We start from the raw sequence: 17,484 nt of genomic DNA, 5'->3' as shown, positions 1-17,484 counted from the left end.
AGAAAAAGTCACAAAAAACGAAATGATCAAATTATCACGAAATACCTTACTGGATTGTTAAGGAATGACAGTCTGAAATATCCTGTAAAATCGTGGCTCCTGGTGTACTGACATTTTTAAGAAAAAGTGTATTTTTCCAACGCTGGTCGGCCGACCAGCGTTGGAGAAAACTGGCTTTTTTAAAAAACTGCTCCTTATTTTTTATATTTAGTTATTCCGCATTTTCTTTGCAGTTGATTACACACCTGTGAAGGGGTACAAGCCAGCTAGACTGATTCTCTGAGCTTACAATTCCCCAAAGTCTATAAATTGCTCCGTTTCATCTTAGGTGGAGTCAGGGAACCAGACTACAAGAACATGATTGGTTTTCTTGGTTTTTCCATCCACAACCCCAAAACGTGAAACAAGTCAGTTTAACAATATTTGCTATAACATACTAATCCTCCAAATCCATTTATTTCTGAAAATTGCAGCAAAAGCAAATGTTGTACATGTACATTCCCTTTAAAATGACAAAGAACACCTTCTCGGACATCTGAAATGCATAAGGTCTATACAGAGTGACCATTTGTAAATAACACTGATGATCATTTTTCTGTTTTGCAGGTGATGTGTATCGAAGACTTGGGCACCGGCCACAAGGCGACACCTCCGAACCGACGCCAGCCCCTCAAGACCCTCGGCCCCTTGCCTCCGGACCAGCGCTGGGCCGAATTCCCCCACCTCTCTCCCCACGCTGCCCACACGATCCTGCTGGACACCCACGTGGGTGGGATGGGCAAGGCCCTGCGGTCCCGCCCACTGAGCAAGCAGTACGTGGCGCGGCGGCCAGCGCCCCCTACAGTCCGGGTGACGGTCAGGGGGTTGGAAGAGCGCCGGGCGCTTGAGATCGAGGCCTGCCATTTGGTCAATGTCAGACACAGGTGGGTTTGATGGGGCTTGGCTTGGGGTTGCGTAGATTCAAACCGAATTTCCTTTTTTTTTGGTTTTATTGGATAAAATGAAGATTGATTAACATTGTACATTTTGGGGAATAACGAACATAAGCACAGCCTGATACTGGTTCTTTCAAATTTGGTTAAAGCTATAGTCCATCATTTGCAGCCATCCGAAAAAGTAACTGGCGTATTATAATTGAAAACCATACTTGGTTGAAAGATAGTAAGTGGACTAAACTCCCTGTGAAATTATTCTTTCTGGCAAGCTATCATTTTGAAGTAATCAACGAAAGAAGGCCTTTCCAATGGTGCGTCTTAAGACGCACCGTAGGAAAATTTAAATTAGTAGTTTGTTTTGTTATTCGACGCAGCGCGCGCAAGGATTGGCACGACACGCGCGCGCGGTTGCTATAATTCATCGGATCAGTGCGCGACATCACCTATAGCGGCAATTCCAAACAATTCAAAACATGATTCAGCAACTTTTGATTTGAGATTGAGATCCTAGAATGCTGTTTTTCTCGGAATATATAGCTGAAGCTGAGCTGAAACTTCATCGGGCTAGTTGTTCAGTATCCTTCGTTAGATTTTGAACACTTTTGTTGCTTCAAACGAACAAAATGCACAAATTACAAATGATGGACTATATCTTTAAAATGAGATAGAGGCGTTTTTATAGCATGTGACTTTACACATTTGTTGCCCTTCAAACAAATGAAGATGGGTTGACAATCGTGCATTGTTAAAACAAAAAAAGTGGATCTGAATCTTCATGAACATTAGCACAACTTTATATTGTATTTTGGGGGGTTGTTTGTAAACTTTTGTGAAAAACATTCAATTCATTCATATAAATGTTTCACGGTGCAGTGATAGATATCGGTACCATAATATATTTGCAGTGTAAGGCCAAAAAAAAAAAAATATTCGGTCTCTGGTCAGACCAAAGTTCCGGAATTGACGCGGCCACGCGGCTTCTTTTGCTTTTTTGGTGTCCTCATGTACATTGGTGTCCTCCATAATTTGCCTTGGTGCAATTTCCCATTCCTTGGTGCTCTGGGGTAAAAAAAATTGAGGAGGTGCGGAAATAGAGGGCGCTGTTGGAGCTATCGCGGAACATTTTGAAAAAAAAAAGATCGACGCGCATGATTAAAATCGACGCGCGCGCTGACCAGAGACCGACTTCTTTTTTTTTTTGGCCTAAGTTGTTTTCTCTAAAAAAAACGAGGAGAGCACTGAGCATTCATATCATATGCATTTAACAGTACTTTTTCAAAGCTCAACCAAGTTTGAAAGTTGACATCCTTTCCTGATGCAAATTTCCAGTGAAATGAGAATGTGTTGTTTATAACCCCCAGGCTGCTTCAAGAGTTGATCAGCTATCAGCAGGCAAGTAACCCGGGTCTACCGCCAGGTGACCTGGAATATGCAGACCATACAACAGAGGTAAGCCCTATCAGAATAAGCCTTTTCGGAGTTCCAACTGCGCGCATTCGTAACCTGTGACAACGCACATTGTTTGTCTCAAATGCCCTTTGACAGTACCCACAATGCACAAACAGCCTTTTTGTAAAGTCAGTGGCGCGATGATGTCAAAGGCCATTTGAGACAAACAATGCGCGTTGTCACAGGTTATGAATGCGCAGTTGGAATTCCGAAAAGGCTTATTCAAATTGCTACTTCAGAATTGAACCTTACATGTGAATTCCATAGAAAATGCAAACGTTCATTGACTGGAGTTGTGTTCTCTGTTCGGCTGATTTGTCTCATGGCAACTTTTATTTTGTTTTGTTAACCCTCCTATGGAGACGTACATTCTGAGCCTGGTTATACTTGGGTCAATATTGGTCAAGACCCTCATTGGTTTGCTAAGAGTATGCCGGGGGGAGAGGATGGAATTTTTGACCATTGACCTTTTAACCCTGCGCAGAGTTACCTCTGTACCGTTGACCATGGGTACGCAGGTGACCGAATTTTTTGAGAAAAAAAAATGAGGGTCAATGACGGTCACCTTCCATCTAATCCTCATTCAACCCTTGCCAAATCAGCTGGTTCAATGAACTTTGCAGCCAGGGCTTCACCCAGGCCGTGTCAACAAACTTTCGACCAGGCCTCCTGCCAAGTCTCATTGAAACATATACAAACACCTGTAACTTGACACAGCCATCTCCCTTCATAGCCGCAAACCACAGCCGCCAACCACAGCCGCCAGTTGTACTGTCTGGCAACTGCCTGGACACTGTCTGGCACGTGGCTTTTTGTTGTTTTGACATGAATAGGGTCTTGCGTAGTGCGGGGAAAGTACCGGTGGCCCAAAGGGCCGCCGTTGGCGAGTTCTGATAAACATTTTTTGTAAACGCTGCGCAGGGTTAAGCAGCAAGAGGGTGAATGAAGTGAAGTTATTTACTGTGAAGGCTGTCGGCAGAGAGTCTCTGTTCAAGGATGTTCCCTTTCATTTCTATTCTCATTTCTGACCTACTCTATTTGGGGAGCAATAGAATTTCTGTCGAAACTGTTTTCTTTGTAGTGAAAATAAAATAAAAGAAGAAGTAAACTGAAAGGAAAAAGAAAATGCACAAGTCACATCAAACGCGTATGTTATTCCTTCCTTTGTACAGATTTCGGATGCTTTATCAGCTCTGGCAGAGATTGAAGATCAGCTGTTTCAAGTCCTGGAAACACTCCTCCCATACACAGGTATCCATCAACATGATGATACATAATTGCAACATTGACAGCATACAAGGCATTGCATAGCATTTTTTGTTTCAGGGTAATGTCACCCTAATTTGCAGTAGTGTGTTTGCCAAGTATTGTGTGCATACATTTGTGTCTGCTCAATCTTTTGGTTCCCCTTAAAGATATAGTCCATCATTTGTAATTTGTGCATTTTGTTGGTTTGAAGCAACAAAAGTGCTCAAAATCTAATGAAGGATACTGAACAACTAACCTGATGAAGTTTCAGCTCAGCTTCAGCTGTATATTCCGAGAAAAACAGCATTCTAGGATCTCAATTTCAAATCAAAAGTTGCTGAATCATGTTTTGAATTGTTTTGAATTGCAGCTATATGCGATGTCGCGCACTGATCCGACAAATTATAGCAACCGCGTGCGCCTGTGCGTCGTGCTAATGCTTGCGCGTGCTGCGCCGAATAACAAAACGAACTACTAATTTAAATTGTCCTACGGTGCGTCTTAAGACGCACCATTGGAAAGGCCTTCTTTCGTTGATTACTTCAAAATGAAAGCTTGCCAGAAAGATTAATTTGACAGGGAGTTTAGTCCCCTTACTATCTTTCAACCAAGTATGTTTTTCAACAATAATTACGCCAGTTACTTTTTCGGATGGCTGCAAATGAAGGACTATAGCTTTAAATCAACACTGTAACCACTGCATTGTCTTCGCATTTTACACCTAGCGATGGAGGTGTGGACGATCGGGTCATATTAGATTCAGATGTGAGTTACTTGATGTTCCATAAGGGAAAACAATTACTTTTCCTTCAGTGGTGCTCTCGGCCTATGTTAAGGTTGGAAGATCTGCTCTTTTTCTCGTAGGCACTGTAGCAGTGGATGTGGAGTGGAACCCAGTTCATGAGAACAAAGACGTGAACCTCTCTGGCTACAAGGTCTTGGTCAACGGCAAGCAGAACGGCTTCCTCCTACACTCAAACATGGACCGTATATGTCTGCAGGTCAGTAGGCTTTTCTTCAATCAATAACATTCAACTTAAAACTTATGTAGGGTTTGATCTAAAGTTCGAACATTTTTCATAATTTACAAACGTGGTTGACTCAAGCCGACTCAAATTGGCTTTAACAGTTGTCTTGAAGCAAATGCATATTTGTGCAGGAATGACATGGCATTTATTTTACAGCCTCATTTTTTTTCTTAGCATTAATATTTTTGACATGTATAAATCGGGATTACTGTAATGTTTTGCTTTTTGCTCGCACTGTTTTGTTTTTTTTTGAGGGGGGGTTTGGTGTCATTTTTTGTGTACTTTTTTTTTTCTTTTCACTCCCTGCTTTTTTAGGTTTGCTGGGGGACTCCATGTAATGCCATGTAATTTTTTCCCCCCCCCAAATCAAGAATACATATATTTAAAAAAAAAAAATTATTTACTTTGCAGATTTTTTGGGTATGAATGTGCAATAAGTGTTTTTAATGCTCTCTGTTAGTTTTTACTCATACTGTATGTTTTGTGTAAAGTTTTTTTGTAAATTCTTGGTTTTTTTTGTAATTTTATTTTCTTTTTGTTTCATTTTGTTTCCATGTAATTTTAATGTGAGGGCTCCTTTGGAAAGCAGTTTTTTGAAACTGAAATGGACTACCCTCGTTAAAGATTACAATTAAATAAATAAATGACAAAAGATGTTTTATCACCGTTTTGACGTTTGTATTCACAATGGCAAGATTTTTTCTCATGGCATTGATGAAGGTAGTCCAAGTATCACCCGTTGTCCAATGGAGCCCTCTATGTCTCTGGTCCAACGTCTGATATGTCTAAGTATGCAAATTTATGCGACCTCTCTTGCCAGCCAATCTGAGTCAACGTGGCGTCATTTCATTCCAAAATGTGGACTAAGCTGTTGAATGGTCAATTTGGAGGCCATGTTTTTGTAATAAAACAACGGGCATAGAGATCTAATAAAACCCAATATTGGCTATCACAGCGGGTTACCGAAGACCCGATATAGAATGCGCCCGCTGAATGGTTAGAATCTCGAGGTCAAGATGCAGTCTAGTTGCATCATTAATCACCAAATCTGCTCGTGTATCATAGACTAAGATGAAGGTGGCAATACGTAGAAAATAATCTAATCATTGAAGTAACAGTCTAATACTTGTAAAGGGTTTGAAATCATCATACCGTCTGATTCATTCATTAGACCTAGCTGAATCATTAGACCTGAAACAAGGATTAAACTAATGGTCAACCATTAAGAAGACACATTACCCTCCGAGCAGCTTATCAAAAAAAATCACACAGTGGAACCACGTGGAGAATTTAATCACCACATGTGTTTATAGGTCAATAACCCTGGCATGCCTGTACATGCACAAGATATAGGTCATTCACATGTCCAGGGATTGTTTACAACCTGTCTGGGCTCCTGGCGGCACGAGGGGTTGACACAAAGGGATCGGTGGCACTTAGGGGTTGGCCACTAAGATCTCCCATTACTGCACAAAGGCATTGGGCACCATCTTGGCTTCTGTCTTTCAACACTCCTTACTCCGGAGTGGGTAGGGTCTGGCCAATGGGAGTCTACAGGCTTGTGGTGTATAGAGGGGGTGAGGATTACATGGAAGCTTGGCCTTATTGGCCCATTGGAAAATGTGGAGAATGAAATCACCACTTCGCTGCTCGGAGGGTTAAGAGAAAATAGAGGCATTGTGTCCATTGTGTTCTTCAAGGCTATCTGTTCATCCTTATCTATTTATTGTGCTATGTCTATTGTTTGCAGTTGAGTGCTTATGATGGCCTGCATAAGATCTGCGTGGTTGCCACCACCGACCATCCAGTGGGAAACAGTGAGCCATCAGATGTCACCGTCGTAGACACTAGTCCATTCCTGCCGTTCACCAGCTACTGCCTGCACTCAGTGCATCGTAAGGACAGCAGGTAGGAAGAGCAGAGCAGTGTGTGCTATCTATGTGTTAATTGTTGCCGACTTTGCATGGGCGTGTGTCATTTCTTAAAGCCAGAGTCCATCATTTACAGCCATCCGAAAAGTAACTGGCGTAATTATTGTTGAAAAACATACTTGGTTGAAAGATAGTAAACTCCCTGTGAAATTATTCTTTCTGGCAAGCTGTCATTTTGAAGTAATCAACGAAAGAAGACCTTTCCAATGGTGCGGTCTTAAGACGCACTGTAGGAAAATTTTAATTAGTAGTTCGTTTTGTTATTTGGCGAAGCGCGTGCAAGCATTGGCACGACGCACACGCGCGTGCGGTTTGCTATAATTCGTCGGGACAGTGCGCAACATCGCATATAGCTGCAACCGGCTCAGTGAGAACGTGTCTTGGATGCTGAATTCAGGCCCAATTCAAAACATGATTCAGCAATTTTTGATTTGAAATTGAGATCCTAGAATGCTGTTTTTCTCGAAATATACAGCTGAAGCTGAGCTGAAACTTCATCAGGTTAGTTGTTCAGTATCCTTCATTAGATTTTGAACACTTTTGTTGCTTCAAACGAAAAAAAAATGCACAAATTACAAATGATGGACTATATCTTTAAGCTCGGGGTCATGCCTGCTTCAGGAACCTCAAGTCACTCACAAGTCAGTCACAAGTCAGTCACAAGTGTGGACATAGCGGTACATGTAAGTAACAGGGTGATGAGTGGTTGTCACAGATAATTTGAATACCTTGTGACCTGACTTGAAACTGGATGACTTGTGATGAACTTGTAACTGTGGCTATTACACTGCAAAAGCTGTGGTTTTGTAACCAGTGTTGAGGTCCAGTCCATAACTAGTCGTTGCAAGTTCATCACAAGTGCTTCAGTCTCAAGTCAAGTCACTAACTATTCAAATAACTGTTTGTGTGCATCCCCGTGTTAATGTATGTACCTCTGTCATTTCTGTTTTAGCCTCTGAAGAAGAACTTGCTAAGTTCGCAACGTCAGGCCACATTAATTTTAAGATTTATTCAAATAACTGTTACAAAAGCATTTCTGTGTCGTTACTCATCCCATTGCTTGTGAAATGACTTATGAAAGGACCTGTGACTAGACCTGTGAAAGTACTTGTGATAGACTTGACTACAACACTGGTTGTAACTAAAGAAAGGTTTGCGGAAACACCATGTGCGAATAATTTCTCAACTAAAGAGAATGGTACTGAAAAGAACCAGAGGTATAAACTCGACGTTCCGGTCAGTATGCTCTGACTGTCTTCAGGAGAATGTTCAGGATTCTCCTGAAGACGGTCAGAGCATACTGACCGGAATGTTGAGTTTATACCTCTGGTTCTGCATTTTTCAGAACCATTCTCTTAGTTGAGAAATTATTCGCACATGGTGTTTCCACAAACCTTTCATGATTTAGTATCTCCACCATGCAAAGCCTCAAAAACACTGGTTGTAACACCTCCTTCATCCTCCTAGCTAGCAGTTGCCTTGCATCCCGCTTGTGGAGTATGGGGGCCTGGTGTGCATATTGGTATAAACTCATCAAACTTGGCACAAATAGTCATTAATGCTTGACAAAGAAACCTGATATTGAGTCACTTCGTCCTGACTTGTTTTTTGTTTCTCTTGGCTAATTAACCTTGTTGTGACCAAACCCATTAAAATGAGGCACAAGTCGCCGGAACTACTTAAAGTAATTTGTCTTTGAAAAGAATTTCACAAAATGGAGATCCATAGGAACGGCAACCCTTCTCACCCAAATAATATCTGTATGCATTTTGAGTCCCCACCAGCAGCTAGACCCGGAAAGCCTTCGCATTCCACCAGCCCTGGTCACCCTCATTATCAATCCCCTCTTTTTCTTGTGAATCTAGGCACCCCCAGGAAGGCTGCTGCAGCTACCAGCAGACCCTAGCCTCGGAGGTCTCCCCTGGATCCTCATCCTCGGCCCTGATCATGGGTCTCCATCAGCAGCTTGACCTGGCCAGCCGACGCATCCCGCCGGCCTCGGTCACCGTGCTGGATGTCTTTGACCGGTCCCCGCACCTCCTAGTCCCCACCAAGCTCACCAACCGCTGTCCAACCCTGCTACTGTTCTGGACACGCTGGTCAGTATATGCTAGGCTAACATCCATAGCTGAGTGCTATCACAGATTCTTGAAGTATGTAGTGAAATGTACAGTCAACGTGTGTGTTGGTGCTGTAGTTAGGTACTTTTCAAAGTTACTATAAACTCGTGAGCTGCTTGGCATTGAGCCTTAGAATCCAGAAAGTGAGTATTATGAATTTGATTGTAGGTGCATGGAGGGTCTAAAATATTTGGAAAGCAAGGAATTCTGAAAATGTTGAAGTATTCCAAATTTCCGTAACTTGAAAAGTACATGATTGGACTCAAAGGTATTTAGCAATAACGTTTTTGGTTTTTATATTTTCACTTTTCTACAGGTGTCTTGCTTCAAAGAAGATGATGGACTACTTTGTAGACTATGCCAAAAACAGAGCAGGAAAGGTACTTTGTTCTTGCACTGTAGATGTATGGATATTGGTATGGCTGTTTATAATAACATTAATTATAATAATAAAAACAAAATGGTTATACAGGGTGAGTAAAAAAAAAACGAAACCCAAATGTCGGGATCTTTATTTTAGTGAAGTCCTGCATTTAGCCCTTTCAAAATCTAGGATATGAAAGCCCAATTCTTAAGCTTTCTTTTAGTACAAAAATCATTCAGATCACTCATGTACCTTTCAAGTTACGGAATTTTAAACACAATCACTGTTTTAAAGTTCTGTCCACGGATCACAAAAAAAGGTGTGCGTTCTTTCAGCAAAACAAAAACAATACACACACATCCCTATGTGATTTGTTTTCATTTTGCTAAAAGAGCACTTACCTACTTGTGATCCGTGGACAGAACTTTATAACGGTGGTTGTGTTTACAATTTCGTAACTTGAAAAGTACATGAGTGATTTGAATGAATCTTGTACTAAAAGAAAGCCTATGAATGGGGCTTTCATATCCTAGATTTTGAAAGTGCTACATGCAGAACTTAAATAAAACAAAGGTCTCGACATGTGGGTTTCGTTTTTTTTTTTTTTTACTCACCCTGTATAGCACTCTATACCAAAGGTCTTAAGTGCTTCAAAATTATTACCCCAGACATGCCAGATCATCAGGCCATGAGACCAGATTTAGCGACAGTTTGAGTCAGCGCATTGTGGCCTCTGCCTTAACAGGTACACATTTATACTCCATGGTGGAGAGAGGTAATTTTAGTAAAGTGTCTTGCCCAAGAACACAAGCACCATGTTCCCGTTAGGGTTGGAACCCACGTATCAAAGCAAGAGTGGAACACTGTAACCATTGGACCACAACACTCCAATACGATTTTGCCTTTGGGAGTTCTAAATTATAACAAGGGGAAATAATGCTTACTTCTCGTACCTCGGGGCAAGTGCATGCATGGAATCATTCTATAGACCGCTTGCACGTGAAGGTGCGCGACGCCATGTTGTGGGACAAAATGTGCATGAATAGATATACGCTTGTCCCACAACATGGCGTCGCGCGCCTTCGCGCGTAGCACATGGCTGCGCCGGTCGGGAACGGGTGGCCTCGTGAACGATCCAGTGGATAAAATCATTATGTTGTGTGATTTTCGGAGGTTTCAGATTTAGTTACAAGTACAAAATGCAATGCTTTAAAAATCATGATGATTATCTCGAGAATAGCGAAGAGAGCATTTAACATTTCACTGGCATTTGTTGGAAGAGAAAGACGATAATGCCTGATTTTTCCCCACGTACGAATGCAAGTACATGTACGTGGAGTAGTGGTGTTGTGTGGTTGAATCATTGTCATGATTGAAGCACCATGAACGGTGCCCTTGTCTTTCGGACTTTTCCCTCGACTTTTAAAGTAAGAAGTGAACTTCTTTGTTGATGACTCCTTCACTCTAACCGTAATTCAGGCGTTTTATGCAATGAAAACACTGACCATTTTTTTTGTCATCGTAAAATTTTGTTTGAATCAAAAATAATTAAGCTGGAGTTGGTGTCTGAAAATTGGGCATGAAGTGTATTGTACATGCATGTACATGTGTGTAACTGCAGCGCGGCCCAGATTTCGGACACGTATTTTTGTTCGACGTATTTTCCGATTTTTTTTGCCATATGCCAGTTTCTTCTCTGCATTCAGTCTCGAGTCAAGTCACAAGCCCTTCACATGAATGGAAGCAAAGGCATTTATTGGTCATTGGGACCTTTCTTCCGATTGACTTGTGTCGGACTTGGCTACAACTCAACATGGAGAGCTGTGGCCTCATTATATGGAGCATTGAACTCGAGGGCCGCAGGTAATTCTGCAGGTTGTGTGTGCAAGTCCGGCCTGGGATTTGAGACCTGTGTCCCTGGGCAAGACACCATTGCTTCTCCTCACCCATGAGTAAATGAGTACCTGTGAGGGCAGAGATGGTTACTGCGATAGATAACTGCTTTGTACTGAAATGGCAGCATCGAGTTGTACACTCCCCACGGAGCTGAGATTGTCTGTGGAGTGTTTTATGGGCCAACTGAGTGGAAGTTATACTGATGTACAGTACCTTAAAGATGTAGTCCATCATTTGTAATTTGTGCATTTTGTTCGTTTGAAGCAACAAAAGTCTTCAAAATCTAATGAAGGATACTAAACAACTAACCTGATGAAGTTTCAGCACAGCTTCAGCTGTATTTCCGAGAAAAACAGCATTCTAGGATCTTAATTTCAAATCAAAAATTGCTGAATCATGTTTTAAATTGTTTCGAATTGCAGCTATACGCGATGTCGCGCACTGATCCGACGAATTATAGCAACCGTGCACGCCTGTGCGTCGTGCCAATGGTTGCGCGCGCTGCGCCAAATAACAAAACGAACTACTAATTTAAATTTTCCTACGGTGCGTCTTAAGACGCACCGTTGGAAAGGCCTTCTTTCATTGATTACTTCAAAATGATAGCTTGCCAGAAAGATTAATTTCACAGGGAGATGTCCACTTACTATCTTTCAACCAAGTATGTTTTTCAACAATAATACGCCAGTTACTTTTTCGGATGGCTGCAAATGATGGACTATAGCTTTAAACATCAATACTGGTGGATATGTATACTGTATAAAAAAAACCATTATCATCTGAATATAACTCAAGACAATGCATCTCTGACCCTCAGGTGATATGTCTTGCGTGCTGCTGTAACAGCAAAGAGTCCCCAAACTCTACCCACCTCCAGACCCTGTCACAGCAGATTGTAATGCAGGGCTGGAAAGATGACAATGTGATTCGTCACAGCTGCAGCTGCAGCACCAGCGATACAGGCCTGATGCCTGGCAGTCGGGCAAGCTCAGCAAGCAGCTCTGATAGAGGTAGGGTGTTGTCGAAAGCTGTAATTGTAATCGAAGTATAATAAGTCACAAACTAGAGGTCAAAGTCTGTTTGAAAACAGAATATAGGGCTTTTCTGCATTTAGTTTATGAGTATGTGCTTTTCTTGCCGTTCAGATATTGTACTAGTTTGCTAGTAGCCAAAAAATACAAAAGTTTAAACATTTATTAAAATCAGTTGATGATGTCAGTTTGAAGTCACTTCCCATTTTGCATCTTAATAATTATTATCCAGATACGGCAAAGAACTTAAAAATGTCAAAAAATCCATATGTAATATTATGATGACGTTATCATGACCTCACCTCAGTTTTCATCTATAACACATCCCGAAATGTGTACATACAAAGTTTGAACTCAATCGGTCTTGTGGTTCTCTAGATGTAGGCCATTGAAAAATGCACCTGTAAAATGACGTCATAATTTATGACACATGATGACGTCATTATGACGTCATGATGACATGATGAGTTTATTACAAGTCATCACAAGTGAAACCAAGAAGTCAACTCAGAAATCAATAACACGCAATCACAAGGCAACCACAAGCCTCGTCACAAGGAAGTTGTCATAATCAAGTCATTACAGTTCACCACAGCTCAGTCACAAATAGATCACAAGTCAGCACAAGTCAACACAAATTACCGTCACATAAGTCCATTACAAGTCGGTCTTGAAGCATCACAGGTCATCTTAAACCATCACAAGTCAATCTCAATTGAGTGACAAGCAAAGCTGCTCATTTGGACTGAGACAAGAGCCTTTGAACCGATTTCAGCACTTTTTAAAACAATATTTTTATGATTTTCAATTTACAGGACAGAGTGGAGAGAAGGCATCTGGTAATGAGGGGATGCCAGTTGGCTCATTACCATCTTCCGTTGTCAGTGTTGCTGAGCTGTTTGGTGTCCTAGCAACACCAACGATAATCATCCTCCATCCTGAAGGTAACTCAACGATCGAAACTTGTTCCCTACAATCTCCCTTCTCTAATCTAGCCTTGGACAAGGTAATTGACGATAATGTCCGTTGATCCACAGATGGCTGCTAACATACATAAAACAGTGCAATGTACTATGCACTCACACGTACTGTACAAAGCACGAACAGCAACCTCATGCGGCTAGTGCACAGAATACTAAGAAGTTGATGCTGGTCAAACTCATTGGAACAAGTCTCGTGTTGGCCTATCTTTTTCGGGCAATTTTGTCGCTGGAGTTATATTTGGTCTGTAGACTCCAAACTTCTTGGAGAATGTAACTTTCCTATCTGATCTTAAATCGCATATGAGGTCATGGCTGGAAATTCAGCCAAGGTGAACAGTTGTTCCAAGGTGGTCGTCCGGCACCAGTGATTTGCATACTGTAGCCTAGCCGCGTGAGGTTGCTGTTCGCGCTACGTACAATACGTGTGAGTGCATAGCACCCGGCTACTGTTTTATGTTAGCCGCCAAATTTCGATCATTGGACACTTTCGTTGATCGCCTTGACCAAGGCTGCCTCTTATCCCGACCCCTCCCTAAGGTTTGGGCAGAGACTTCATTTTGTCAGGTATCACTTGTTCATTGCACCCCGTCCGTGTTCGTGAGTCAAATGCAGTTTTCTCATTGGGCAGTGTTTCATCACATGACATTCATCATCCCCAGGGTATCTGGCCTGGCAAGGGTGCTTTGCAGCCTGCGATCGGAGCTCCTTCACCACGATGATAGATGAAACCCTGGACTCTGTCGTCAAGACCTCACGAATGTCCTCACCTCGATCAAATTCACCCAAGCTTCCGTCTCGATCCACATCAGGTACTGTCCACCTCTCACAGGGCATCTCTAGAGCTATGTCATTGTACGAAGACAACAGACAAATTCTGTTGGCACTTATCCTTCTTTCTTAATTTTTTTTTTTTTTGAGGGGGGTGTCCCATTTGCATTGTGGATATCTTGCCGGAATCACCTGTGATTATTGCCTGTGATGAAGGCAGTCATGATGCTGCAAACCGGTGTGGCTTGAAATTTATAAATTATAATAGTTAGGCGGCACCGCTGTTTCAATCCTGCCAGCATTTGTTTAAAGACAAAATTTACCAAACTTGTAAACAGGCATGCAACTCTTAATAATAATAATAATAATATTTTATTCGGCAAATTCACATATACACAGAATTACAGAAACAATACATAAAATTGGATATTAAAACAAAAGGATAAAAAATATTTTGAAACAAAGTAAACACTACACACGAAAGACACAACGTGGACAGTGTAGGGTTGCCAAGCAGAAAAACAAAAGTGAAACAAAACACTGTCGCCAATAGCGCATTTCTCTCCAACCCTGCACAATGACAAACACATTACACAGACCAAGCACAAAACAATAAAAAATACCAAAATTTGCACATGGGAGGAAAGGTCCAAGGGAGTATAATATGGGATTCAAAAAATGAGCAGGCCAGAGGAGGCTAAGTAAAGGAAGTGGATAGGAGAACCGGGCAGTACCACAGAGGGAGTGAGATAGGGAAAGGAGAAGAGAAGGGGGGGGGGGGGGAAAAAAAGGGGGGAAAAAGGAAGGGGAGGGTTAAACAGGGCCAATAGGAGGGGGAGGCATAAGACCGGAAATAAGACAGGAAGAGAAGCAGCAAAACCAACTGTGGAGGAGAGGGCTGTGAAAAGGAGTATGGTGGAGGAATTTATCCAACAGAGCAAAACAAAAACAATCATGAGCAACCAAGACAAGCATTAAGATTGTCTTAAAAACAGCAGCAGAGTATAAAAAGGTTGTTTCATGTTCTGTCCAAGTAAAAACCCAAGGATGAAATTACAGATTACAGATTAAGACACCGTTTTAGTTCCTGCAAAACTCTTACTCCGATCAACTGATTTTCTTTATTTTTTACTTCCGTATATTGCCGCTGAAAATTAGAAAACTCCGCAGAGGGTTTTGTAAAGCTTTAAATTTACTGTCTTTTCTGTTAATTTGAAGTTGCATGCCTTTGTAAATTAAACTTGTCTTACCCATTGAAAGCAAACATCACAGTCCTTCAATATTTCATCATGCAAAGCATTGTATCAATTTTGACAAAAATTTCATAAAGTTCAGATGTACCGTTCTCACAAAATGACAAAATTCAAATACAGGGTTACAAAGTACACTACATGTATAATAAATGATAATAATGACAGTTAAAGTAACCATTTTATAAATCACCTGATAACGCATAATGACTGGTTCATTTTTGTTCCAGTGTCCTCGGTCACCGTCAGCAGCTTAGCCCCTCACCAAGCCCCGCCCCGCCAGTGGGCTGAGCCTCAGTCATCCTCATCTCGCACCCCGTCCATCTCCACATCCACCTCCTCCACCGCCTCCTCCCAGCTGAACGGCGCTGCCCCCAGGGCAGCGTCAGCCCCCCGCCACCGCAGACGCAGCCCAAGACAGAAGAAGATGCTCAGCGTGGACCGCAGGCCGTTCTCGGCGAGCAAAGAAAACGGGTCAGCAGGTGGAAGAACGAAATCATCAGTGACAATATAGGCAGTGGCGTCGCCAAGGGGGGGCCAGGGGGGGCACGTGCCCCCCTGGAAAACCTAGTGCCCCCCCGAGTGCCCCCCCATCTGAGATTTGGGTTGGTAAAAAAAATTCTGCGCGTTGTTAAAATCATTACCTCGAAAATAGCAATTTCTGGAGATATCTTCAGATCGAATTTAGCATCAAATGTGGCACCATTTTGCATCTAGCCCATCCTCCGTATGCGAAAATTTTCCAAAGGGGAGGGGGGCACCCCCTCCCCTTAGACCCCTCCCCCAGGACGGCGATCCGTATCCACCTAAGTGCCCCCCCCCCATCAAATGCTGGTGCCCCCCTGTGCCCCCCAGACTGAAAAGTCTGGTGACGCCACTGAATATAGGGACTAATTTAGAATCTTGTTTCCTGAGAGTGATACCAAATTGTGGCCTGTCACCACGAAATGACAGTTTTGATATTGACCGGACCCGGGCGCTTGATTGTTTTCACGAACCTCATCAGGCCGTAGCACACCCTGATATTTCCAGCCTCGCTCACTGCGAGCAGGTCGCTGACAGATATTTCCAGCCTTGCTCTGTGCATGTTTATCCGTCATCCGTTCCGAATACCGCAAAACTTTTGCGTGTACACGCGTCATCTGACATGCCCTGGTTAACCTTTACGTCCTGTTTTTACCTTTATCCAAATTTTGTTTTGTTTGTAAAATAGCTTCAAAACTTATTTCACCCCATCTATTTGACTGCATTCACACAACTGCAGGATTTTTAAATACAATTTTCTCAAGGATCAGTTTTACAAGGTCAGGTAATTTAAGTGGTCGATATTTCTGTTACTGAACTCCCCTTAATATTGTAAACCATTGAAAAGCTCTTGTTCTGCAGCATCAAGATACATAAATATCTCAATTCTGAAAAAAGTCCGACTTCAAGCTCATCTCATGATGACAGGTCACAAATGATATTAGCCCACCTGTGTTTAGGCATTCAGAATGCAATTCAGAAATACCTTCTCTAAACAACTAATTTCAGTCGGAGGCTGACGTTAATTCAGTTTGAATCAGCTCAGCATGAAAATCGTTTGGCAGTTGTCTACAAACAGATGTCGACATTTTCATGATGCATTGCAGGTAAAGAATGATTTTTGCCCCAGTAATGGTTGCTTTTCTGTATGAATGTCTCAAATGCCTCTTCTACACATATTCTTCCGTCCCCAGCCATAGCACTAAAAGAATTTTTGTCGCATAAAAATCTATAAGAGCAAAGTTAACAGTGGTCAGATGCGAGTCATAAACATTTATTCCACCAATATGTTCGGGAGATCAAGGGATTTCTTCTCATTTTATGTACATCGTATGTCAACAGACCAGCTGTGTTAATTTTTTCCCATTTTGCTCATGACGCATTAATATTGTGTCGTGTCTTTACATAAGAATGGTAAAAAAACGAAACATTTTCAGGGTACCATTGGCCAAGTTCGCGCAAGGACTATAGTTGACCAAACTAACCTTAGCCCGAACTCTGTCTAGTCGACGATGGTTGACTACGCTAGTCGACTATTTGGAACCAGCCTACTGGGGTTGGTTGCTTCGCTGGTAACCAATAGCCGCGCGCATTCATAACGCTAGCAGAGAGCCAGGATCCAGAAGTTTTGCGATGACATTTTGACCAGCGTTTGACTAGAGACGTTCGCACGTTGCTATTAGTGCGCAGGCGTAAGGTACGTCACAAATCAACCACTAGTCGACTAATGGTCCTTGCCCGAACTTGGCCTTAGTTTATGACAAGTAATTGTGGGCTCCGTGCGCCAACAAAAGAGGGCACATTTTTAATCACTTTTGAGAGCCCCGTGGACGGGACACACAGCGTGTGCGTGGGTACTGCGCTGTACTGGTTTGTGCGCAATAGCTTTGGCACATTCGGACCTGAATGTGCCAAAGCTATTAGCCAAAGCGTCTTCTCTCCATCTCCATTGTTTAA

At 42.2% G+C, this 17,484-nt stretch overlaps 1 protein-coding gene across 1 annotated transcript in view; it reads left to right on the top strand.

Moving 5' to 3' along the window:
• LOC119737185 overlaps nucleotides 1–15,578 on the top strand; it is a 118,763-nt gene extending 103,185 nt beyond the window's left edge. Inside the window, 11 exon segments of the mRNA XM_038211362.1 lie at nucleotides 607–923; nucleotides 2,297–2,384; nucleotides 3,557–3,635; nucleotides 4,497–4,633; nucleotides 6,411–6,568; nucleotides 8,457–8,690; nucleotides 9,028–9,091; nucleotides 11,789–11,981; nucleotides 12,818–12,946; nucleotides 13,645–13,794; nucleotides 15,234–15,578. Coding sequence (XP_038067290.1) covers nucleotides 607–923; nucleotides 2,297–2,384; nucleotides 3,557–3,635; nucleotides 4,497–4,633; nucleotides 6,411–6,568; nucleotides 8,457–8,690; nucleotides 9,028–9,091; nucleotides 11,789–11,981; nucleotides 12,818–12,946; nucleotides 13,645–13,794; nucleotides 15,234–15,517 — 1,833 coding nt within the window. The 3' untranslated portion in view covers nucleotides 15,518–15,578.
• Nucleotides 15,579–17,484: the final 1,906 nt, after the last annotated feature.

The sequence above is a fragment of the Patiria miniata genome, unplaced genomic scaffold, assembly GCF_015706575.1.
Source record: "Patiria miniata isolate m_02_andy unplaced genomic scaffold, ASM1570657v1 HiC_scaffold_3, whole genome shotgun sequence".
In the NCBI taxonomy this organism is placed as follows: Eukaryota; Metazoa; Echinodermata; class Asteroidea; order Valvatida; family Asterinidae; genus Patiria; species Patiria miniata.
This window is presented reverse-complemented; position numbering and strand designations above follow the sequence as displayed.